A 25,232-nucleotide genomic window follows, 5' to 3' on the forward strand; every position below is an offset into this window, starting at 1 on the left:
GATGCGTTGTACTCAATGCTCTAACCGCTAATGTTGTGGCTTCAAAAAAACTCCCTGATTGTCCAGCACTATGTCGTTCTTAACTGCAAAACTTCCTCTCCGTACTATAACCTGCTGATACTCCCGTAAGGAGTTGATAGTGAGCCACTAGTGATGCCGGAGTGTGAGATCTTGGTGGGTGGGAAGCAGGTAAAGGTGTTTGATGTTTCCCGCTCACCTTACACCATAATTGGTGACAGCAACTGGGAAGGTTGATTTGAAGGTGCTAGAATTCCATTATTGCCACCTGACATCGACTCGGAAAGAAATGGGGGTGTCAAGCGAGATGTAAGTCAATTTTCTGACCGGGACCATGGGCAGGGGTTACATTGCCTAGAGGGGAGAACAACCTAAAGGGGGACGTCCCCTAGGTAATATGAAGATAACACAGAATTCACTGTTGCGGGAAAAGTGCTCTTCTTGGAGGGTACGTTGAAACTTATATTCTTCCAAGATAACAAACAAATAATTCCAGTGCTGCAACATCCGAACACCACTGCATTGCACTTGAGATGTTCGGTCCAGCAGCAGAGCAGGCGAATCAGAAGTACAGATAACTCAATGCAGTGTTAAGTAAAATCTGGCATAGATTCACCTTCTAAAGGTGGAGGAAAATGGTCTTCATATAGAAATCTGCATGTCTTTATATAGGACTTTAGACATTCATACATCTCACACGGGTACATGGTTCTCATGATATCTGCCACTAGGGAATGATCAAAAAGAAACCTTTTACTATAGAACACATGCACAGTTTCTGTCCTGTTAACAAACTCATTTGATTTGCAGATTTCTCACAGTTTATTCAAGGAATTAAATTGATACATTTTATAGCAACCACCTGAAAAGGTTGAAATCTCCTATGTTAGGTAAGGTGAGAGAAAGTCTCTTAGAACACGGTTTATTAGAGTGGATCCTTGCAATGCTTTCTTTAGAAAAAAGGACACCAATGGTCATCATGCGATATGTTGTGAATTTGGTGCAAGATGGAGGTCAGTAAAAACCCAATCTATGTTAGCGTAAGCTCAATTTGTGATCCGTTAAATAGGCTGAAATAAAACCACTCCCACTGTAGTATACTTCCTTACAGGCTTAAAGTTCTGAACTGGACCTGATTTCTTTAATTTTTTTATTTTAATCATTACGAACTCTCACTTAGAACGTGATATGCTCTGAAAAAGGCCTCCTATGACGTCCTTCACCTTCATTTGTTAATGGACATATCCATCGAAGGGATCGATCGACATTCCCAATTTACACAATTGGCTCAGTTTTCTGGTAAATATCTGTGCTTAGAACTATCCTAAGTAAAACAAAGAACTATCTTATCTTAGGTGGAAGAAAGAAATATTTTTGGGATGATCCTACTTGGAAGTAAGAACTATCTTAAAACTATCCTTGGTGGAGCAAAGAACTCTCTTAGAACTGTCCTAGGTGGGACAGAGTGGTCTCGCATCATATCTTTCAGTACTCTTAAAAGAGAGCCATAAAATTACAAGGCTCCCAAGGGAATGTTGAATTTTGCACTCCTAGCCGTTTCCTGAAAATGACTATTGAAGGACCTGCAAGACTGTTTATTATTTTAGAATGCATGCTTTTTCTTTTTTAATGGTTGAAGGTTTTTGGTCTTCTATTCTTTACAATGAGAAAAAGCAATGTGCACACTTCAATGGTGCAAGATGTGGGCCACATTTTATTTAAATGCCAAGCACTGATTGACTTAAAAACAACATTTCTCTGGTCGATCTTTCTGAACAACACAATGTAAATCAGAAGTAGTATTTTATATAAGCAATAATCATTGTTATAAATATAACTACATTTGCATGGTCTTTTGTAAAGAATGGAAAAAAACAAATGAAGATTCCTTTGGCATGTCTTGGTCTGCTGGACTTATTGCTTGCTGAGGAAGTAAGTCTTCGTTCCCATCTATTGCAGCTTAATAAGGGGCAAGGAACGGGAAGTGAGGGTGGCCCACGTCTCTCCAAAGTTGCTTGCCGTCCACCTGTGTGAAAATGAAAAAAGATGATCAGAAGCGGAGTTCTATAATTCTGACACAGTTGTGAAGTGTTATGTATTGCTACAGTTTAGATAATTGTTTTTCATCGTAGGATCCCTGCGTAATCAGCAGCAATTTATTTTGTGAAAACGCAGGAATGGGCTCTTAATTCAACTTAAGGCTCAAGGTAGAGCAGTGTAGTGTTAGGCCGGGTCTCCTCGGATGAGGAAAGTCATGGCAAAGTAGGAAAGTCTTGGATGAGCAAGGGAGTATCCAGAAAAATTGAATTTCCATACCTGAACCATACTTCTGATAACCAAAAAGCACGAGAAGTGCGCAAACCGGCCTTCCGTAGGGGAGTTCCCTTCTAGCTCTCCATCTATGCCATTGAGCTTCCATCTATTCATCTTCCCATCCCTTCACATTCCCATCCGTCCTTTCACCTTTCCATATATACAGAAATCCTTTCACAGATCCACACATCAATATATCCATGTATGCAGACATTCATCCTTTAACCTTTCCCCATCTGTCTAGTCTTCATCCTTTCATCCTTTCATCCAGTTATCTTTTCATCTATCAGTTCATTCAGTAATCTACCCATCTTTTCACCCTTCCATCTATTGATCATTCCAACCCACCTTCCCTCTTTCTTCCTTAATTCCTTAATCTTTTTCCTTCATTCTTTTACCCTCCCTCCTCCAATTCTTTCTTCTTTCTTCCTATCTACCCATCTTTTCTCTTTCAGCCTGACTTTGCTTTATTATGTTTTCTCTGTCATGCCCACTTGTTCCATTTGTCACTATGTTGGTCTTTCTCCTGTTCTCATAATATGTCTTTCTCTTTTTGTTTGCTGTTCATGTCAACCCACCCCCACTTGCTCGTCTGTCATGGTATTCCCAGCAGTAATATTGATTAGAACTGAAGAGAGAGGAAGTTCATAAACAACTCATTAAAAATTTAAGAGACCCTGTTGACCAGCCTATGGTGCCCAGTGTCAGTACTCCCTTAGGCTGCTTAAGTAGGAGGTCCACTACACCACTTGTAACAAGTCTTCACAATATTCTGTTGCAAGTTCACTAAAATGTCAGGAAGCTCCCCTTTAGCCTGAACTCGGAGGCGAGTGAGGGAGGGCAGCCTGGATGTACTCCTGGAGGGTGGGACCCGTTAAAAAAGATAAAAACATTACAGCTGGAACAGTCTTGCATCTCTTAGGTTGCAACAGGAGAAATAGTGGGCATTTTAGGTGTTACAACATCTAGTTGGAGTGTGGTGTCCGGTCTGTGTGGTTGAGCTGGAGTCTTTGCTATGTAGGCTATATACTCTGTCAATCGGTTGCATGTGACTGAATGGAAAATGTTTTCCACTAACTACATTTTCATTGTTACAATTTAACCCTTTCACTACTAGGCCTTTCCCCCCGTGCTAAGCCTTTTTTTTGGCTTTTTGGGGTAGTTCATGCTTAGGCCCCAGTAACTTTTTGTCCACATAAGGTAACCATGCAAAATTTACGTCCATTTCTTCCAACATCATGGGGATTTTTAAGGTACCCAGGAATTGTGGATTCCCCAGGAGGGGACCCAGAAATTAGCCGGATAATAACTAAATGTTGTTGGAAAAATGTGCTGCAGAAGAAAGCATCTGTTTTTTCCCTGCAAATGGTATCAACAAAGGATTTCTGGTGCTGAAATCACCAGATTCCCAGCTTTCAGGGACAGGTAGACTTTTGTCAGAAAACAAAAATTGTTTTCACAGTTTTGGCATTTTACTTGGACAAAGCCTATTTTTGCTACTTTTTGTGCTTTCAACCAGTTAGAGGTAGAAATGGGTTTGAAAGCAATAATGGATCCCAGAAAGCTAATCATTTCTGAAAAGTAAACAAAATTCTGAATTCAGCAAGGGGTCATTTGTGTAGATCCTGTACGTTGTTTTAATAGAAACTAACAGTTGAAAATAAGACAAATTGAAAATTTAGTTGAAAAAAAACTGACGCTTGGCCTACCCACACGAGTTAGGTACCATTTATATCGGGAGACCTGGGGGAATGCTGGGTGGTAGGAAACTTGTGTCAGCCCGGTGATCCCACAACTTTCCCACACAAAGTTTTGAAATATTAGATTTTTTCTGCAAAATATGAGGTTTGCAAGGGATTCTAGACAGGAAAACGTTAGGGTGTGGGGGTGGGGTGGCGGGGACGGGGGGGGGGGGTGGGGTGCCATGCAAGCCATATTCCCTGGACAACCCCAGCTGTCTAGTTTTCAGAAATGTGTGGGTTTGGTAGGTTTCCCTAGATGGCCGCTATGCCCGGGGCCAAATACCCACGTGACCCCCGCTACTCTCCCCCACGCAAAACCAGGTAGTTTTATGATAGGCTATTTGGAAGTCTCCACAGTACGGTTTGGGCCATTTCCTGTTGCGGCCACTATGGCTAACCACACAAGTGAGGTACCATTTTTATCGGGAGACCTGGAGGATTCAAGGGTGGTAGGAAATTTACGGCGGCCCGGTGATCCCACAACTTTCCCACAAAGAAAAGTGAGGAAAATGTGATTTTATTTTTTCCAGCTAAATTTAAGTTTGCAGGAGATTCTGGGTAGGAAAATGTTGGGAGATCCATGCAAGTCATACCTGCTTGGACTACCCTGGGTGTCTAGTTTTCAGAAATGTCTGGACTTGGGAGGTTTCCCTAGATGGCAGCTGAGCCTGGTACCAAAAACACAGGTGACCCCCGTGAAAAACCAGTCGTTTTATGATAGGTGAGCACCTGTGTTTTTAGTCTCGGGTTTGAGACACTAGAGGAACATAAAAAAACCAGAAATTTCTGAAAACTAGACACCCATGGGAGTCAAGGGAGGGATGGCTTGTGTTGATCTCCAATAATTTCCTTTCAAGAATACGCTGCAAACCACACATTTTGCTAAAAAGTCAAATTTTTTCTTGAATATCTGTGTGGGAAAGTTGTGGGATCACCGCATTGGACAAATTTCCTACCACTCAGCGTTCACCTCAGTCACCCAATAAAAATGATAACTTTCTTGTGTGGATGGGCCAAGTGCATATGACATGGAAGGGCTAAATACGTGTAATGATTGAGGGTGGCCCAAAGAGGGTCCAAAAGGGTGGTTTATTTACAAATTTTTAGGCTGCCGCTACAAATGAGATATCATTTTTCTCGGTAGACCGGGGGGAATGCTGGGTTGTAGGAAATTTGTGTCTGCGCGGTGATCCTACAACTTACCCACACAGAAATGTGAGTTGTAAGTAAATTTGAGGTTTGCGGGGGATTCTGGGTAAGAAAAAGCTGGGGGATCCCTGCAAGCCACACTGCCAGCCAAGAGTGCTGGCAGTGTTCACAACATGCACACGACCATCTACGCGCACCGCCAGCCAAACGCCATCCAAGCACACCGCCAGCCAAGCGCTATCCATCCACGCACTTGCCAGCCAAGCACCATCCATGCACACCGCCAGCCAAGTGCCATCCAGGTATAACACCAGTTAAATGCCATCCAGTCAGCCAAACACTACCCATACACACCGCCAGCCAAGTGTCATCTCCGCATTCTGCCAGCCAAGCACGGCGGACTGGTAACAGCAACCATTCCTAGTAGATTGCTGCTCAACCAACCCTGGGAGGGGAGGGGGCATGCTAGTAAAAAGCACCACTACCGCTTTTGTTACAGTGGGACGATATTGCAGCACTGCTGCAAAACCGACCCGGATTGACAAAACGTCCCTCCACGGCCAGAAAACCACCGCCCACCCCCTGGCCTGCTGGGGAAACACCTGGTGCCCGCTAATACCAGTTCGACCCTGCAGACAAGCACCATCCATGCACACAGCCAGCTAAACACCGGTCCACGCATACCACCAGCTAAGCGCCACTCCATGCACATCACCAGGCAAGCGCCAATCTACACACACAGTTATCAAGCCGAGTCCACCCACACCATTAGCCAGTGCAGGTCCACACACATCGCCAGCAAAATGCCAGCCAAAATCAGTGCACGCAGATCGCCAGCCAAACTCCAGTTTACACACTCAAAAACTCTCCCTCGTTTCTAGAGGTTTTCTGCCTCCGCTTAGGTGCAGATGAGAATAAAAATATCACTGAAATGGCCAAAAGGTGTGCCTAAAAAAATGGAGTGACCCTTGCCTATGGGGTTTCTCATTGGGATACCCGTAAACATATTCCTGGTGCCTAGTGGGCTTTCTGTCCCAGTGCCCCGATCTGCTTTCCCGGGGGGGTGGGCAAAAGCCTTTTTTGGCGGTGGGGGCATTAGCATGCCCAGTCTCGGCAGCCCCTACATATAAAAAAAAAACGATTCCCTGGGGCCTAGTGGGCTTTCTGCCCCCGGCGGGCAGATTCGGGACTATTGCCCGGGGGAGGAAGAAAGACTGTGGCAAATTTTTTGGGGGGATTGGGGCATTGGCATACCCATTTTGGGCAGCCCCCACCCCTACATATAAAAGAAAAACGATCCCTGGCGCCTAGTGGGCTTTCTACCCCCGGGCGGCAGATCAGGGGCTATTGCAGAAATACTGTGGAATTTTGGGGGGGGGGGCATTGGCATGCCCATCTCGGGCAGTCCCCAACCCCAAATCTGCCAACAACAAAAAATCCCTGGTGGCTAGTGCGCTTTCTGCCCCCCACTCCCCCGGATTGCAGATTGGCAGCTATTGCCCCCATCTGCCTCCAAGGGGGAGGGGGGGGGCTGGGGGGGCAGAAAGACTGTTTATGCCCAAAATAATGAGAGGAGCAAAAGCCCCTGCCTAAGGTGCTCCTCCCTACTCCCTGGTGTGTAGTGGGTGGATCCCTGCTTGGGGATCGCCCTACAGAGGCAATCCCCAAGCAGGGATCTACTAGGGAGATTCTCCTCTTTCTAAAGATGCCTCTCTCATCTGCCTCGGTGTTCAGGGGGCTGTGATAGCCCCATGAGCACCAAGGCAGTGAAACTGAAACTGTTTCTCCGAAATTACATCAGCGTGATGTGCGCGCTGACCGTCATTTCAGAGAAGTGATCAGAACAGCCTCAGGAGCTGGGGAAGACAGCTCCCGAGGGTGTTTTGCAAAGAGGAAATCCCTCTGGTGCCCGCACTAGAGGGATTTCCTGTGCCATGTGCTCTAAATGTAGTGTTCCTTTTCCTCCCATTAAGAGGGATTTCCTGTGCCATGTGCTCTAAATGTAGTGTTCCTTTCCCTGCATTAAACAGAATAGACCCTATATATATTTTGTGTTCTGTTCCAATGCCAGAAATTCTGAAAAGAAATGGAAGTAAAATAAGTTAGCTTCCAGCATGGTACACTGCTAACTACAGAAGGGTACATCTACAGCGGAGAGAAAATTTACTAAGAGAAAGTTTTCTGGAAATGCACGCACTATCAATGGGCAAATTGTTGGGGATATGCCTGCACTGTCTTCTAAATTTGTGGGTGCTGCAAGTGAACGTTAACCTTTGTGGCCCTTTTACAATAAATAGGTCTGGAGTTCTATTTCTAGTGCCATTATTTAAAAGTATGAAAAAGATGAAGTCCGCTGCACTCCTTGGTAATGAAAGGATATTAAACGATGAATAGGTGTGGTTCAATCCTTTAGGGTGCTCAGGGTCAACCCCTTTCTGTCCGGGAGGGGCAGAGTGTCAATGTCAGAAGAAATACCTTACAGGAGTAAGGTGAGGAACCTGAGCACTCCTGTGTGCTAATAAATGGAATTTACACAATAATTTTCAAAAAAAGTTCAAAGTTTTATTCACTTTGTTCTTTCGCAAATGTAATTCATCCTTCTGAATTAGAACATGCTCATTTGAATAAACAAAGTTTGAATTGAATGCTGTTTAGTTATTCCATAATCAATCCATGAATTGGAACAGTTCAATGCAGTAAAGTTGTAAATATGAACATCCCGATGCATTTCGAGCTAGATAGCTCTTCTTCAGGGGTTCAAAGTGTTCTAGGAAAGAGGAGGAGAATCCAAAGTTACTAATCAGGTCCCGAGTGAAGAGCAAATAGACGGATGAATGAAGGTGAAATGGTGATTGAGTCTACTACTAGCAGGTGAAACTGTGACGTAGGGGAAAGGTAAAGAGCGAACAGGTTTTGAAAAACCGGGCTATAAATAGTGCGTCAAGAATAATAAAGGAAAAACTGGGTGTTGATCGTAGAGTACACTCAGAATTCACCAAAAGTAAAGGATTGTGAGTATAACGCGTTAAAATTGGGGAATATGAAAAACATGCGTGCATGCGGTTTAGCGTTTTATTGTGAACCCTCAAGAGTGAAAAAAGATTGGAATAGTGTGCCAATGAGAAAAATGAGAACAGCGTTTTCAAGAAAAGACGGCTTTACAACGAACAAAAACTGGCGTGGCGGTGAATATAAAATAAAATGTGCTCATTGGTGATTTTAGTATCCCCTCGTTAAAAAGGTCGTGTTTAGCCTGTACAGCTATGGAGCTTACCAGAAGTATAACGCGGTATACGCGAAGAATCCAAACGCTGTAAACACGAAGAAGATACCGCCCGTGAGATGTGTTTAAAGAGTATACGCATGCTCTAGGAATAAAGTAAACGTGAGAAATAAAAAGTGGACTAAGTTGTAGGATCGCGAGGCACAGACGCAACCGGCAATCCAGGCGAACGCGGTTTAACCGAGCTACAGCGCCCTATAGCACAATCAACGAGGAGTCACAGAATTTAATCATCAACATCTCTCAGCCTAACATATCCACTATACAAATGAAGGTCCTTCAAAAGGGCATCTCTTTTGTTCCCACTTACACTACCAACGACTTAGAAACTCAAGTTAGTTTCTACAGGTTTATGCGAACAATAAGATTAAAACATTTCTTTTCCAACGTTTGCGCAACATCCACACCAACTGAAGAACATACTATCATGAACTTACGCCCAAAAAGCTCTTTTGTGGCTCCTGTCAGCCATAAAACTCTGGATCTGTTTGAAGCACTTGTGCACAAAGACCTTGATATCATCATTCAGACCACAGTACAGCACAAACAAAATCTGACAAGAAATGAAAAGATTGCTCTAACTCAACTGGCTACCAACAGTAACATCAAGATCTGCCCTGCTGATAAGGGCGGATCCTTGGTAGTCATGGACACCCAGTTCCAATTCATGGATTGATTATGGAATAACTAAACAGCATTCAATTCAAACTTTGTTTATTCAAATGAGCATTTCCTAATTCAGAAGGATGAATTACATTTGCGAAAGAACAAAGTGAATAAAACTTTGAACTTTTTTTGAAAATTATTGTGTAAATTCCATTTATTAGCACACAGGAGTGCTCAGGTTCCTCACCTTACGCCTGTAAGGTATTTCTTCTAACATTATTTAAAAGTAAACATCTTACAACTGTTGCTTCGTTGTTCAATTCAATTAAATTACTAATTACACTAAATAATAATTGTACAATGGTGTCGAGTAAACTGTTTTCATTTAAATGCACCTTTACATTTTCGATTCATTTCCATTAACCTCATCACTGCGGCGCGAATTCCGCCGCAGTGCTGAACATTCCTATCGCGGGCATGGTCATGACGGCTCCCGTCCGTCATCAGCACACGCCCACCGTGACTCATGACGGCCGGTAGCCGTCATCAGCATCGATGAGGTTAAAATGTTTCCACCAGTTTTCAATGTTTTGGTGTTTTGTTAGAAATTACTTTCCTAAAAAAGGTTATCCATGACTTTGTTTCCTTCAATATGGTTTCTGTGTTTTTGTTTTTCTATTAATTCACCTATTACCCTGTCAATCACATGGTTCTCCAGTGACTTGCAGTTGTAACCGCTCTTGTTGGCAGCCGTGCCTGAGCAGAGTGCAGCTCGCTTGGCTGACGGGAGACACGTGGCCACTGCCCTTGATACGATATGTCTCCTTTACAACGGATTTTGTTTACAACAACCTACCTTTTCAGCAAATCCTTTGCAATGCATGAACTATTAGAATGCATGCCTTTAACAAGCAATGCCTTTACAACGAATGTAAGCAGGAGAAGGTACGTATCTAGTAATAAGGTAGTTTCTTTAGGGTTTAGGGGTGGGTAGAGGTAAGGGGATAAGATGTTTTTAGGTTTCAGTGGCAGGTGAAGGTATTCAGTTTTTAGGGTTAACAGGCTGCAAGAAGTAGAGGGAGATAGGTGGTTTTAGGCTTCAGGGGCAGATCAAGTCAGTGCAATGTAAGTTCACGGAACTGTACGTCAAACTTCAAATATTTTCTTCATTTTCAAAAAGAAAATTTCAAAGGGAGATTTTCTTTTTGAAAATACAAAACTATGCTCTCCTCACCATTTTGCCCTCCTCCCATATCGAGGGGGTCATTGAGCACTCTTCAGTGCCCCAAAATGTTTTCTTCTGGCGGTAACAGCCACTGAAAACTGATGTATATATACCCATCAGAATTAGGTGGGCAGACATTCTGCCAAATCTCTGATATTCCCTTACTCAGTCAGGCTGTCAGTAGTTTTACCACTGTGGCGAGGGAGTAGTGCCCGCCGTCGTCAAACTATGATCTGCCTGCCTTTAAACTGGGTCGGTAGATCATTATGTTGGTGGGAATGGAATTCCAATCGCCATTGCGACCTTGTTCCCTCTCCACCAACATGTAAATCAGGCCTCAGTCATCCTTAGCTTACCAGTTTATAAATGCATAGTATAATAGTATCAATACGAGGTGGACTTTCCGCCTATCCATGACCTAAGTATTTAAATACAATTGAGTCAGTATCTAGATTTTGGCTATTAATAACATACAATTATGTACACAAATTAATTGAGAAAAAAAATTAATGTATATAAACAAGATAAAAAGGATACAGATGTATGCAACTTATGGCCCCTGTTCGTTAAGTGAGTGCTTCGATGTATGGATATCATTAGATAATGCACAGAATTAATGTATATCTCAGACCTTCTTACAACACAATTTAAAGTATCATGAAAGGACCAGTTTAAAACCACTGTATGCAAACATAATATATGGTTTTAGACCCTTATCACATATTTCCTCATTAAACATTTTGTTTTTTGGTGGTACATGGGTTAATGTCTTGGCCAAGTGGCCTAATTCTCATACAATATAGTGATTATAGTGGGTATTCTTTGGGGACCTGCATTACAACGTGCATTTTCCTTCCTGCCCCGACTGTCTGCACTTGCTGTGGGTCTCCCTCGCTGCCACGGACAGTTTCACCGCGCGGCCGCCGAGGAGGGGACTACAGCTCCCAGGTTGCCCGGTAGCTCTGGTGAAGCCCACTTCCGCCCCGAGGCGCTGAAAGGAGAGTCGCTCCTTCGGTGTAGCGGGGGACTGCTGGCCATTCTTTGGGGACCTGCATTACAACGGGCATTTTCCTTCCTGCCCCGACTGTCTGCATTTGCTGTGGGTCTCCGGCGCTGCCGCGGACAGTTTCACCGCGTGGCCGCCTTGGAGGGGACTACAGCTCCCAGGTCGCCCGGTAGCTCTGGTGAAGGCCACTTCCGCCCGGAGGCGCTGAAAGGAGAGTCGCTCCTTCCGGAAGCGGGCGACGCCGGGAGAAGCCCAGGACAAGGGTGAGACCGTCCAAGGCCGTCAGAGGCCGGAGGAGGCTGGGCTGGGCCACTCCCTTTTGCCCTTAGGTTCTGGACTTTTCATCTTGGTTGGAGTGATATTAACTGGTGACTCGAGAAGGAGTAGCAGAAGGATTACTGAACTGAACACTGGACCCTCAAAAACTGTAAGCAAAACGAGGAGGGCTAGAGGGGGACCCTGGTCCATGGTATATGTCTTAATGTGCGGGACTCAGAGTGCTTTTCTGTGAGTGTTTGATTCAAGATATTGGGGTAGTTACCCGATTGACGAAACATAGCACGGCTAACAAAGCAAATACCCGTGCTGCAAAGGCAAAATCAAATGCCCCCTCACACTAAGGGTAATTGTTCAGGATCTCAACTCCTTGCCCCCTCCTAATATACAACCTACCGCGATTGATCGCATGTTGCGGAAAGTCCTAGGGGCAGTCTCCAACGAAATAGAGCGCACTGAGAGACGACTGTCATTAACACCTTTTAATTGACCCTCTCATTCCATCTCAGGATAATACTAATGAGAGAACAGTTGTTTCCTCATGCACTAGCCCTGAGTCACTCACCCAGGACATTTCTTGCGCACAGTTGCCTATTGGTAATGTCCAGGTGACATCCTTGCCAGATAAGAAAGTCTCCACCAGTAAGAAAAGAAGAGTACGTCAGAAGAACCCAGGCACTAAGAAAATAAATTAAGGTCAACTATCCCCCAAACTAGACACATAGAAGAAGAGGTATTTGAAGTCTAAGTGGCCCAACAGTTAGCACCCCCCAACCTGGATGGCTCAGGTGGTTATAGATCTACAACAGTCTTTAAAACTATTTATAGTTAGCCAAATCAAACCACTAGCCAGCAGATTGGGCACAATTATAAATGACTTACACAAGAGGGGAAGGACACTGGGCAGCCCTGTGAACCCCAGTGCTATAGGTAGTATTTCCACATCTGACACTAGCCCAGTCCTTCAGTTTGCCACACTTTCTCCCTGTACTGTCAGTAATCTACAAAGTGCAACACAGGACCCAACATCCCTAGGTTTACTGATACTAATGAATGCTGTACCCCGCCAGGACGGAGGTACTAGTGTTCTAGATAGAGGGTCTAGCATGTTAACAACACAATTGCAAAATAAAAAGCCGCTGATTAACAAATCATCAGAGACACACTAACCAAGTCGAGAAACAAACTCAAGATTAATCAATCCCCTACCTAGTATAAATCTTCCGCCTGAGGAATGCCCCTATGTACTGGTACTTGGGGGAGTCCCGGAATTGAAGCCAGATCAGAGAGAGTCCTACCCCGAACAAAAGAACAAGACAATAGCCTGGCTGAATAAGAACAGACCACTGGCAGGGAATAAAAGTGGAGAAATCTTGCACGTCAGAAGGGTGAATTGGATTGGCAGGAAAAGCAAAGACCTGGTGGGTAATTGCGTAATTGTGAACTTCAGGGACATCAGATTGGTGGAGCACATATTAACTAGTGTCTCTTTTCAACCAGCAAGTAACATAAGAACGTTGCCACTGGGATATTTTTATCCCATGCAATGTGCCCCCCACGACCCAAGGCAATATCCGGGGAGACCGGGGATGGGCCAAAATGTCAATGGGGTTCGAAGCTATCCCACGAACGATGCTGTAGTAAAAGAGCAAGATGATTCTAACTGGGCAAACAGATTTGGTCCCCTTATGTCCCTAGAAGATAATGATTGACCACGAATATCAACGGATCAAGTAGTGGAGTCAATCAGGAGTGAGAGCGTCAAAATTAGCTTACTGGACCGGGCAGGAAGAGGGTTGAGGGGGATTAAAAATGATGTCTCGCCACAACCCCCTGTAAGTAATGTACCTCATGTATTGATAAGCCCCAATAGGGAGTTCCCCCATGAGGCTGAAAATCAAACTAGCCCCCTAACACGTAGTACGCTGGAAGAGAAGTTGAGGGTGGTATCAGCCCTGCCACCAACACAGAGCCCTGGGATACAAATCACACCTCCATGTTCTGAGGAAGGGCTGAGGGTCCAAAGACAGGGATATAAAAATCTAGACAAGCGGAGGGGGAGCTAAAGATATTATCGTGAAATATTGCGGGCCTGGCAGGAAACTTTAACAACAATGAATGGAGACAGTACATCAGTGGGTTTCAGATAATTAGCCTACAAGAGACCTGGGCGGTTGACAGTAACCCTCTCCATATGGCAGGGTATAAATGTTTCTTTGTGCCAGCTCAAAAAGCTAGTTCAGGAAGAGCGATTGGAGGTTTATCACTATATGTAGACCTAAACCTGGAAGGAGTTAGGACCAGTCCAACTTGGTCATCACACACCATCCAGGCGTTAGGTTTCACCAGTTTTGGGCTAAGGTTGACTTTGTTCAACTTATATAATGTAGGGACCACAAAAGGAAATAATCCCACATTAAAGGAATTAGACTATAGATTTCATCAGGAACTAGCCCATAGAAAAGGGGCTTTAGAAACCACTATACTAATAATGGGTGATTTTAACTGTCATATGTGTCCAACCCCGTTCCCCTTGAATGCAGATTGGTCCCGACGTCCCATTGAGAAGGGCCCACACTTTGAACATTCCCCAGAGGGAACAGTACTTAGTAATCTCCTGAAGACCCATGATCTGGAACACACTATTGATTTGGTCCGCCTGGAGGAAGATGGGTCCCTTATTCCAACTTTTAAAGGGAGAGGATGTTCCTCCTATATAGATTATATATTAGCGTCCAGGCAAGCAAAAAACTGGATTAGCACAGTGGGGATTGACTGGAGTGCCTTTAGCGACCATAACCCCCTAACCTTAAAACTAACACAGTGGGGTTGACCCAAGACATGCCCCCAGGTGGACAGTGAGTTGAAGGTAACTGACCAGGGAAGGTGGCTTAGATGGTCAAAAATTGACGGTGAAGCATTCTATAAAGAATTAATGGTAAAAGGGAAAGTACAGATTGACGAATGCTTAGATCCCATGATAGAGGGGAGTAACTTGGTCAGGGCATTTAGGTCAGTGACCAAACTAGTAGATGGTCTACTAAAGACAAAAGCCCCCATGAGGAAAAACATGCAACCGAGATGGTTCGACAGTAAGTGCTTGCAAGCCCTGAGAGATTTAAAATCCAGGTTAAAATCTAACCCCAGGGTCAATTTAAGAATAGTCCAGTGCAGACAGACATTCAAATACGCGCTGAAACAAAGAAAGATCACTCTTCAAAATGAAGCATGGGCAGACCTAAGAGAGGCGGGAGAAAGAAGGGACATGACTCAATTTTGGAGGATTGTTAATAACCCATGCTTTCAGGATAGTAACACCCCTGAGATTGGGACGAACATCTTACCGGAACAGTGGGTATCACATTTTGAGGGATTGTACAATCACAACCAGGACACAGATCTGGATAGGGGGTGGGCAGAACAACAGGGCCCAGTTATCGAGTTCTCTCTAGCTGAAATAACACAGGGGATCCAGGGCCTAACATGTAACAAAGCTCCAGGCCCCGATGGCTCACCATCTGATTTGTACTTGAGCAATGTAGATTTTTGGGCTCCCATTCTTACTAGAGTGTTAAATGCGGCCGTCCAGTATGGTTTACCTCGCTCCTGGTCGACTGCAGTCATTGTTCTCATCTTCAAGAAGGGCAACAGGGATAATCCGCAATGCTATAGACCAATATCCCTGATTTATGTCTCAGCCAAAATCTTGGGTCGGGTAATCTTGCAGCGGCTCATGGAATGGACAGAAGATCACCACACAATACGGATATCCAGTATGGCTTTAGAACAGGGAGGTCTACAAGTGACAAATGCCTTAACCTTTATTTGCTGGTTGCAAAATATACTAAAGACAGCAATGAAGCTATGTATCTGGGGTTCATGGACCTAGCAGCTGCTTTTGATAATGTTAACAGGAAAAAGCTATGGTGCTTTATGAGGGATCTGGGAATTGATCCAGGTCTGATCAACATCCTCAGAGAGTTGCATCGGGACACGACAGCCAAAGTTCGTTACAACACGGAGGGGGGAATACAAAACCATTCCCTTGTACAAGCGGAGTGAGACAGGGCTGCATTCTTGCCCCCTTCTTATTCTCGCCTTATATTAACAACCTAGAGCAGGCTTTGATTGATTTAAATACAGATTGCCCAAGAGTCGGACCGCGCCACATACCGGTGCTTTTATACGCGGATGACGTGGTCCTGCTTGCCCGCACTCCGAGGGGCCTGCAATGTTTAATTGATGGAGTTGTTAAATTTATGGACACCTTGGATCTATCAGTGAACCTGAACAAGTCCTTTGCGATGTTGGCTGGAACTAAAACTTGTAAGAGGTTCTCATATAAAATAGGGAACCACACACTAGAAAAGGTTCACACTTTCTCTTACTTGGGGTTGCTATTTGACGGAGCACTAAAATTTATATACCTAGTGGAGGACCGCTGCACAAAACTAATATCCGCAAATGGGGCCATAGCAAATTTTGGCCGAAGGCTAGGTCGTTGGTCCCCTGAACAGGTCATGAACCTTTATAGTTCGATAGGCTGTTCGAAAGTCATGTACGGATCAGAATTGTGGGGTTATGTCAACGTGGAACAATTGCAACTGGAGGAAAACAAATGTATACAAAGGATCTTAAAAGTCCCCCAGAGTACCCCAGCTGCAATTGTTCATAGTGAATTGGGGAGACCTTTCATAGAGGACCAGGTCAAGTTAAGACCCATCATGGTTTGGTTAAAAATCTGGGTAAACCCTGAGGCAGATCTAAGCAGACACATTTTGAGAGACTGTCTGCACAGGGCTAAAGGATCACAAATACCATAGTTAAAGTATGTCAAGGCTACTTTGGAGGGTATTGACCGGAAGAACCTTTTTATTAACCCCAGCACTATCTCACACCCTGATAAACTGAAAATCAAAAGAATGTTGTCTGATCAGTTTTCCACACGTAGAGCAGAAGGGGAGATGACCAAAGACACTGTAGCTGCCCACAGTTTTATAAAGAACAATGAGGGCATGGAACCATACCTGTATTTGATGCACAACGCACAGGATAGGTTTTTAATGACTCGTTTTAGGCTCAATTTATTACCCCACATATTGGCTGATCCGCCAGGTTTTACACTGACAATTGAGCAGAAGGGTGCCTGCGGCTGCGACAACCGGTCTCCGCAGGACACCCTTCATTTTGTACTTTTGTGCCCCTTTTTTAAGTATCCTAGGCATACATTTTTGGTGGATATTTTATAAAAAAAAGAGAAGTTTTGTCATGCCAAAACCGCTTTACTTTTTTTGCAAAGAGCAAATGACCCATGGACACTTCGTTGTATCATGAATTTTATTAAGATTGCAGTGAGGTTAAGAAACACAAGAGGAGAGGGCTAATGATTGGACCACTGAAGAATACACTTTTTACCTGATTGTATACGCAAATTAAGATGTTGTTCAGATGTAATTTAATTCTATTTTTAACTATGTATATATGTGTACTTTTATGATGTTTTTTAATCATCGAAAAAAGAATTACTGAACTGAACTAGTGAGTATAAATCGTAATAATGTTTACATGGTTTTGTTAAAAAATGTGTGTAAGTGTCATACCCCTGAGTGTAAGTGAATAATGTGCTGGTAGGACAATCATCGGTTCATGTAATCTTCCAGATAGTTACATTTGTTGAAGAGGAAGTTGTAGCAATACACGCATGTGTTCGCAAGATCTAACTAGACCTAAGATCCATTAAATAAATCACCAAATTTGTACATATAGATCCTTGTTTGTATTCAATACTTTTGGATATTTTGTGTCCAAAGTTATAATGTACTTTGATTCCATCTATCTCAGTTTCTTCTCACAGTCTCAATGTCAGCCCTGTCAATACCCTAAGTACATCTTTAAACATGAATTTCTCAAAAATGTCTGAACGCATTTACTCAAAATAACAAAAAGCACACTTTCTGACTGAAGTTCTAACTTTCTGGCAAATATGTTCTTATTCCATTCAGCTGTTTTTTCTATATTGCCTCCCAAAATTTCCTATTGGGTTTAACAAGGTCAAATTAACATTTGGGGGACCATCTCTTTTTTTCTTGGCCCTCTTTCCAGTAAGGAGATGAAATGGATGAACATTTTTATGGACAATTTCATGAAGAGTCATCAAATGTCAACAACATTATTCGCTTAGCAAAAAAGGCTTTATCTACCGAAATTCTGACTAGAACTGTATAAAAAACAAAATAGGGATTTTGCTCATATACATAGCTCTTTTTTTTTTTACTTGCCTATAACGTCGTTTGACCAATCTTCATGAAATGTTCTAAAATCAGTGTCAAACTAGGTTCTGTGTGTCATGGAAGGTTGGGGGGGGGGGGGGTTATCTGTGCAGTGGAGACCGAGAAATAGGGGCCTGAAAAAAGGGTGCATTTGTAATGTTGATTCCAATAGGAACGCGTTGTTGTGCCTACAGCCCGAACCGCTCGACGAATCACACCAATCTTGCCATTAAGGTAGATGTTGTTACGCAGATTGTGCTTTTTGTTATTTGGTGCAAATCTGTCCTGTAGTTTTTGAGAAATTTAAGCCGAAAGTTATAGATGTATCTCTGGCCGTTTATATTTCGTGACGATTTAGCAATGAATCGCGAATGCACTTGCCAACAGTAATGATCTGATTAGCCATTTTATCATCAGGGAATGGTTCCCAGTGCTGATCATTTGTGAGAAAGCTAACATAAGGGGTCAGGGTGGAGATACTAAGACCCCATGTTTGAGAAATAGGTGTGTTAGTGACACAAGTTGTGACCAAAATTGATTTTTTTCATCACATGCGATATTCGCGATGACGCCGTGACCGCCAGCGCGTCCCACGTGTACCAACGCTGGGACATTGCCTCTACCGAAGTCATTGCGAATATTGGGAAAAATATAAAAACATATATATATTTGTACACACTCGCCGGTCACTGTCACAGACGCATGTTCAAACTCACTCAGACACTTATACAGCCATTCACATATCCACTCACACACACATACATCCAGTCACATACCCACTCAGATACTGATGCAGCCACTCACATACCCATTCAGGTACTTATGTACCCACTTCCAGACTAACTCGTAGAGTGACATACCCATGTAACACCCATTCAGAGACTCACACACCGAATTACAGACCCACTCACACACTCACAAATGTTTTCACAGACCCACTGAGACATTCATACACCCGCTCATAGATCCACTGAGACACTCATACACCTACTCGCAAACCTCTTCAGGTTCCCACTTAGATACTCATGGATCCACTTACAGATCCAGTCAGATAGTGCTATACTTACTTACTAATTTACAAAGGCACTCATGCACCCACTCACAGATTGAGTGAGAGACTTACACAACCAATCACAGACCCATTATGACACTGATGCACTCACTCAGATGTACTGATGCAGTACTCACAGATCATGTAAAACACTTATACAGTGAATGAGACATTTAGTGATACAGTGATGCATGCATTCATAGATTACACTGAAAAAGTTATGCTCAGTGTTATAGAGATATTAAGGGAGTTATAAATGCTAGTATAGATTCGTTTAGATAGTTATGTGTTTAGTGTGTTGGTCATAATCCATTTTGCAGTTGTAAGTTTTGAAAGTGGTGGTCATCGCGACTTCCAGCATCACCGCGAAAACGCAAAATCAGTTTACATGTTTGGTTTTATGCAAACTCCCTACAAAGATATGACTTTAAACAGTATCTCTAATGCACCCATTCACACCACAATATAACCTTTCATACACCCAATCCAACTTCCACAGTACCATTCTCAAAACCATCAACATACCCATACTAGTACTTATACACCCACTCACTAATTCATAGGTCTACACACACATCAACTCAGTCACCCATACAGCCACTCATACACCAACTCACCCACTAAAACAGCCACTGATATTTTCACTCATACACCCATGCAGCCACTCCCACAGTAAGTCACCCACAGAGCTACTCACACACCTACTCAGTCACCAATAGTCAATCACACAGCCACTTACTCACCTATACAGTTATATAAACATCCACTCACTTATTCATACAGATACTAACACATACTCACCTATACTGTTAGTGACACAAGCACTCTCACAATCACTTACTTACATATACACACATACAGTCACTCATATACTCCAACATCCACCTAAACTGCCTTCCACATATGCAGTTACTCACCCATATACCACTGACACATCCATTCACTCACCGACACAGCCAAACACACTCAGTCACCCATACATCACGAGACGTGGAACTGCATTGCAGGACATGGCGGGGATAAAGAGAACTCACGAACGCTGCCCGGTACCTCCCCGAGTCGGCTTGGAAGCCAGCAAGGAGTACCGACGGACAGGTGAGGAGCATGCATATGGTTATTCTAGTACTTTCCACAATGCTCGGCAAGCGTTACTTTTTGTAGTATCCCAAAGGGTTACTGCTGCGGGGTTTGTGCGATCTATGAACTATGGACGTGCTGAGCAGTATCGTACTGAAGAGTAAACCTTTCTAGTGCTGTGTGTCTTATCTACGGCTCTCCCCTTCTTTTAGCACCCATCACCACAGATTAGAATATTGAATAAAGAGCTTCAGTGGATGATTAAGACACAAAATTTTATATTGAAAGCATGCAGAGATTTTAATGATAACAGCATACTAGACCATTTACAAACAATCTAAGTGAGTTGTGAATTAACATGTGTGGGTCTCATGCCTCATGTGTTATTGAGTCACGTATGGTGACACAAATGTACTGAAAAGATATGGGGATAGTAACTGGCCACAGAGCTAATCCCTTATAATATGTGATAAAGGATTTTTTGTGAATTATATATTTGGATTTGCCCAAGCCTATCAGAGATAGCAGGACATTCGATTTTGTCTTATGTTTTGTTTTCCTTGATTTTTATAGAGCGGTGTTCCTCTCCCTGAGCCGTAGCCAGGTGAGGTGAGGCCTGATCCTCCTGCAAAATAGGTAAGCGGGGATACCAATGCATTTATGTAAAGAGTATTACATGATGGATTTAATTTACAAATTTCATGATGAGTCACGTTAATGTAGGGCACTATAGCCGTCTTGGGATGTTTACTTTTAGAGACACCTATGATTTTGTTTCTACCTCTTTGACAGATTACCTGCTAATCAGTAACAATACATTTGATATCCATTCCAGTAGTCTAATAACCCATGTGCAGAAGGATACGGATATACACCTTAAAATCCAGGTGATATTTTTTCATTTTATTCACATTTTTGTATTTGTCACATATTGCAGTAGCAATTACATTTCATGAGGTCCTCAGGAAGGCACGGACAAAGGGGTCCATTGATATTGCTGAAACATGTCGACCTAAGAACACTAACTTTGGCAGATATTTGTTAGAACTGCTTTATGTTGCTCTGTTTTTAATCTTGGGTATTTGAGTGAAAATAATAAAACATAGTGTTTCTCTCATCTACCCAATTTTAAATCACTTTTCGTTTACAACTTCTTTTCGCGCACTGCAATTTCTTTTCTCATCACTCTTCTCTACCAGCCAACATGTAGAAGTACATCTAGTGCAACATTATTGGATGTAGGACACTGTCATCAGGTCAACAGTATCATCATTCATGTCACACGATGGTAATACCATAAGGAGTCCCAGATGATGACCAGGGCGGTATCGAGTGGTGACTGATGGGTTTTCCTTAACTTTGAGGATGTTGCTGATTTTTTGAACTTGTAAAATTTTTTTTTGCTAGAATTATATGTCACAGAGGTAGTTTCTCTTTCTATTGTCAGACCCGTGGACATTCTTGTTGTTTATAAGTTAAGTAATTGGGGCCGTGTCCACGCCAGGTCTCAAAATATCCCCTAGGACTCCTCTCTATCGTATTGGCTTTTTTGTAAGTGAATCATAGCCATGGATGGAGTCAGGGAAGGGGATTTGAGGGGGGCCTCTTTGGGATGGTGGTTTGTAATGCGTAAAGTATAAGTAATGTTTTCTCTAGTACAGTTTATTTATGTGTGGATGGATCCTGTACATGCAACCACCCGACTAATAAGCCACATCTTTTTCATTGTCATTGTTATGACACAGTAATGTTTGTACTGGAAACAATAAACATATTTAAAAACAAAAAAATTATCCTTCTATGTAACTCTTATGACACTGACCTCTAACTTTGGAACAACGAGCCTCTGTCCCCGGTGGAACTTCATCATGCTCTCCATATCTTCATCTGAGAGCGTGAAGTCAAACACCTGAAAAACAAGGGATAAAATCATTAAGGTGGAAAAGGATTTCCAACATTTAAGTTGATGTTGAAACAGCAATAAGAGGCCTGTTGAGTTCTGATGGATAACACACACAAATCTAGATCACTTTCCTTTGTCCAGTTTTGCCCCAGGTGGAAATCCCTTAAAGTGTTCTACTGGAGAGGATCCGATCATTTGGATTCCTTTATGGTGCAGATGTACTGCTCTAACTCCTAAGATTAATAGTTGAAAGACTGGAATAAAGTTATGACATCTGATGCTTGGAGCTGCTGGTTAAAGGCAGGGAGACAATATCAGAGTCATGGAGTGAGGCGCTGAGAGCCCAATGACTGAGGTATGTGTGAAGTGATCAACATGTTTTGTATTGAGGTGTGACTGACATGCGAGGATGACTATTTAGCATGTTTTAGCTTTAGATAATTGTTTTTGTTGCAGGCCATTTTGATGAAATTGGGCTATTTGTATTGATTGTACTAACCTTACATACTTATTACACTTTTCCCTTTCTTCTAAGGGCTTCCCAAGCCAAATTTTGTGCTTACACCTATCTGATTTGTTTTCTCGCTAAGAATGCAAAATTCACCAGATCCTTGAATTCTAGTTCTACAGTTTCTTCTCCTTCAGTGGTGAGGCTGATCCTTCTAAGCCCTCGCCTCCCAGTCCTGGTTTATCTAACTTATCATCGGCCACAGTGGAGCAGTTTTCTATTCTATTTCTTGCACCTCGTGCTCTCCTTTAGATATTTACCCATTAAGGTTGGCCATTTCATTCCCCCCCCTGTTGTTTAAAATGAAAAAAAAGAAACAAAGGGGAAGACTGGGTGGAAACTTTTGAGAACTATTTGGTGGCATTAGGAGGATCACATTTTTCACCACTCTGGAAGAGAGCTTTATTAATTGGATGTCTGGGCACTGGGGGCCTATGAGAAAAATGGTGCTGTAATGGAGGATGTTTACATAGAAGCAAAGTTGCACCTGCAAACGCGTTTTGCCAAGACTTTGAATATTGTCATCCAACGCCACAAATTGGACACTCAGCTGCAGAGGCTCAATGATTCAGAGGATGAATTAGTAACTAGAGTGAGGTGCAAAACTGGGCCCATGACAGAAGAACTTATTGGGGATCAATTAATTGTTCAGTGCAATAATAAGAAGATGCAAGATTGTCTTTGGGCAGCTAGTAACTCATCTTTAAAGGATGCCATCAAAATTGCCAAAGTGGTGGAAGAATCAGACAAATGTATGAAGGAAATGCAGAAGTTGACTGGTAGCAGTACCACTGAGGTAGCCAAATTTGATATTGATTTGAGGTAAGTAGCACTAGTAAAAAATTAACTAGGCATTTCACCGGCGACTTTTGACAAAAGTGGAATTTCGAGACCCACGGGGTCCACCGGCTCTTTTCCTGTACAGAACAAATCTACTACATAATTTTGTTGCAGATGTGCAGTAATTTTCACTTAGGGAACTCAAAGTCTCACTTTGCAATTGGCAAAGACTGTTGCAGTTGCGGACGGAAGGGTCACTTTGCCCGTTTGTGCAGGGCGACCAACAAAAGCATTGCTTCAATTGAGTACTCAGGAGAAGTCATGGATCACAGAGTTCTTATGATAAACTCAGAAGAAAATGAAGATGTTGAATCCAAAGGAATCCAAAAGATCACGTCCTAAGGCCAACTTCTGGGTGGATGGCTTTGATGGTTGATTATGGTTCATTATGTACCATAGGTGTATGATGTGGTATGGCCAGGTACAGTGTTGAATTTCACGGATGTTGTGTTGAGCGGATACCAGGGAGCTAGTATTGGAGTGACATTGCAAGGATTGAGTTTTGGGATCACCACACTCCTTGGAAAGTTTATAAAACCAGTGAGGGGGCACCTCTACTAGGTTGGTTCCATCAGTATGATCTGAACATAGTGGTGAATCCACCAGCGGCGGAACAGGTGATGGTTGTGTATGATGGCGATGTGCGTGGTCTGCTTGAACAGTTTGCACCAGTTTTTTAGAACAAGTTGGGTGTGGCCAGGGATTACATACATAGAATAGTATTGAAGAAGGATGCTATTCCAGAGAGGCATGTAGCTAGGAAGGTTCCAGTTGCAATAAGGCAGGAAGTCAAGGGAATAATTGATCAGATGGTCAGTGGCATTGAACCGAAAGAGCCCACTCAGTGGTTATCTCCAGCTGTGATCACGAAGAAGGCTGATGGGTCTTTGAGAATATGTGTTGACCTTTGCAGCTTGAACCAGTGTTTTGTCATGGATTGTTTTCCCTTGCATAATGTCAGTGAATTCGTTTTTTTGTTAGAAGGTGGAAAGTTTTTACCAAATTGGATCTCAAAAGCGCCTATCTTCAGGGCATGTTACACCCAGATTCGAAGCATTTAACAGGTTTTGTCACCACTGAGTGGGTTTTGCAGTTCAACAGATTGACTTTTGGCTTGTCCTCAGTGGTTAGCGTGTTCCAAAGACTCATCTCTAATGTGTTGTCTGGTGTCAGCACTGTCATATTTTTTCAAGACTACATATTGACTAGACTAGACTAGATTGTTGGATGCTGGGCTTACCTTACTTAAAGAGAAGTGTATATTTTTGGAACATGAGGTGGAATATTTAGGGTATCCTATTTCAGGTGAAGGAGCGAGACCAAATCTGAATCTGGTGAGCGACCTAGTTAACGCAGATATGCCTGATGACAAGGACAAGTTGCGCTAGTTCATAGGTATGGTGGAATATCGTTCTGTTTGTTAGGGATTTTGTGAGTAAGTCTGAACTATTGAGGGAAGTTGCTTAGGAAGGGCAGGAGATTTGAATAGGCAAGTTCACAGCAAAAGGATTTTGAGCAAATCAAAGATGAAATATTGAATGCCAACATACTGGCTCCTTTTCATTGAAATCTGAAGACAGTACTAATGGTAGATGCCAGTGCTGTTGGTTCTGGTGCCATCTTATCTCAGTTTCATGGAAAAGTGGAGAGGACTGTGGCTTTTGCATCCCGTTCATTGACAGATACTGAAAGGAATTACTCTGCCGTTGAGTGGAAGGCCTTAGCTGCCGCATGGGCCACTGAACATTTTTGTACGTTTATTTGGGGGTTGAAGGTGATCTTAATGACTGATCATAAACCTTTGCTTAAATTTCTGGGACTGAATGGGACCAAGAATTGTTCTGGATGATTAGCTAGGTTGGCGGTAAAGATGCAAGAATGGGATTTCACTGTGGAGTTTCTTCCAGGGTGGAAGAATAAAGTGGCAGATTGTTTATCTAGATTGTCTGATACTCTTGGGGTAGAG

At 43.0% G+C, this 25,232-nt stretch overlaps 1 protein-coding gene across 1 annotated transcript in view; it reads right to left on the reverse strand.

Moving 5' to 3' along the window:
* Positions 1-1,709: 1,709 nt before the first annotated feature.
* LOC147726150 (aldo-keto reductase family 1 member A1-A-like) overlaps positions 1,710-25,232 on the reverse strand; it is a 315,836-nt gene continuing 292,313 nt past the window's right edge. The window contains exons 8-9 of the mRNA XM_086960256.1: positions 21,838-21,924; positions 1,710-2,044 (exon numbers count right to left, since the gene is read on the reverse strand). Coding sequence (XP_086816382.1) covers positions 1,979-2,044; positions 21,838-21,924 — 153 coding nt within the window. The 3' untranslated portion in view covers positions 1,710-1,978. The remainder of the gene's footprint in view (positions 2,045-21,837; positions 21,925-25,232) is intronic.

Source organism: Lissotriton vulgaris, chromosome 3_1, assembly GCF_964263255.1.
Source record: "Lissotriton vulgaris chromosome 3_1, aLisVul1.2, whole genome shotgun sequence".
In the NCBI taxonomy this organism is placed as follows: domain Eukaryota; kingdom Metazoa; phylum Chordata; class Amphibia; order Caudata; family Salamandridae; genus Lissotriton; species Lissotriton vulgaris.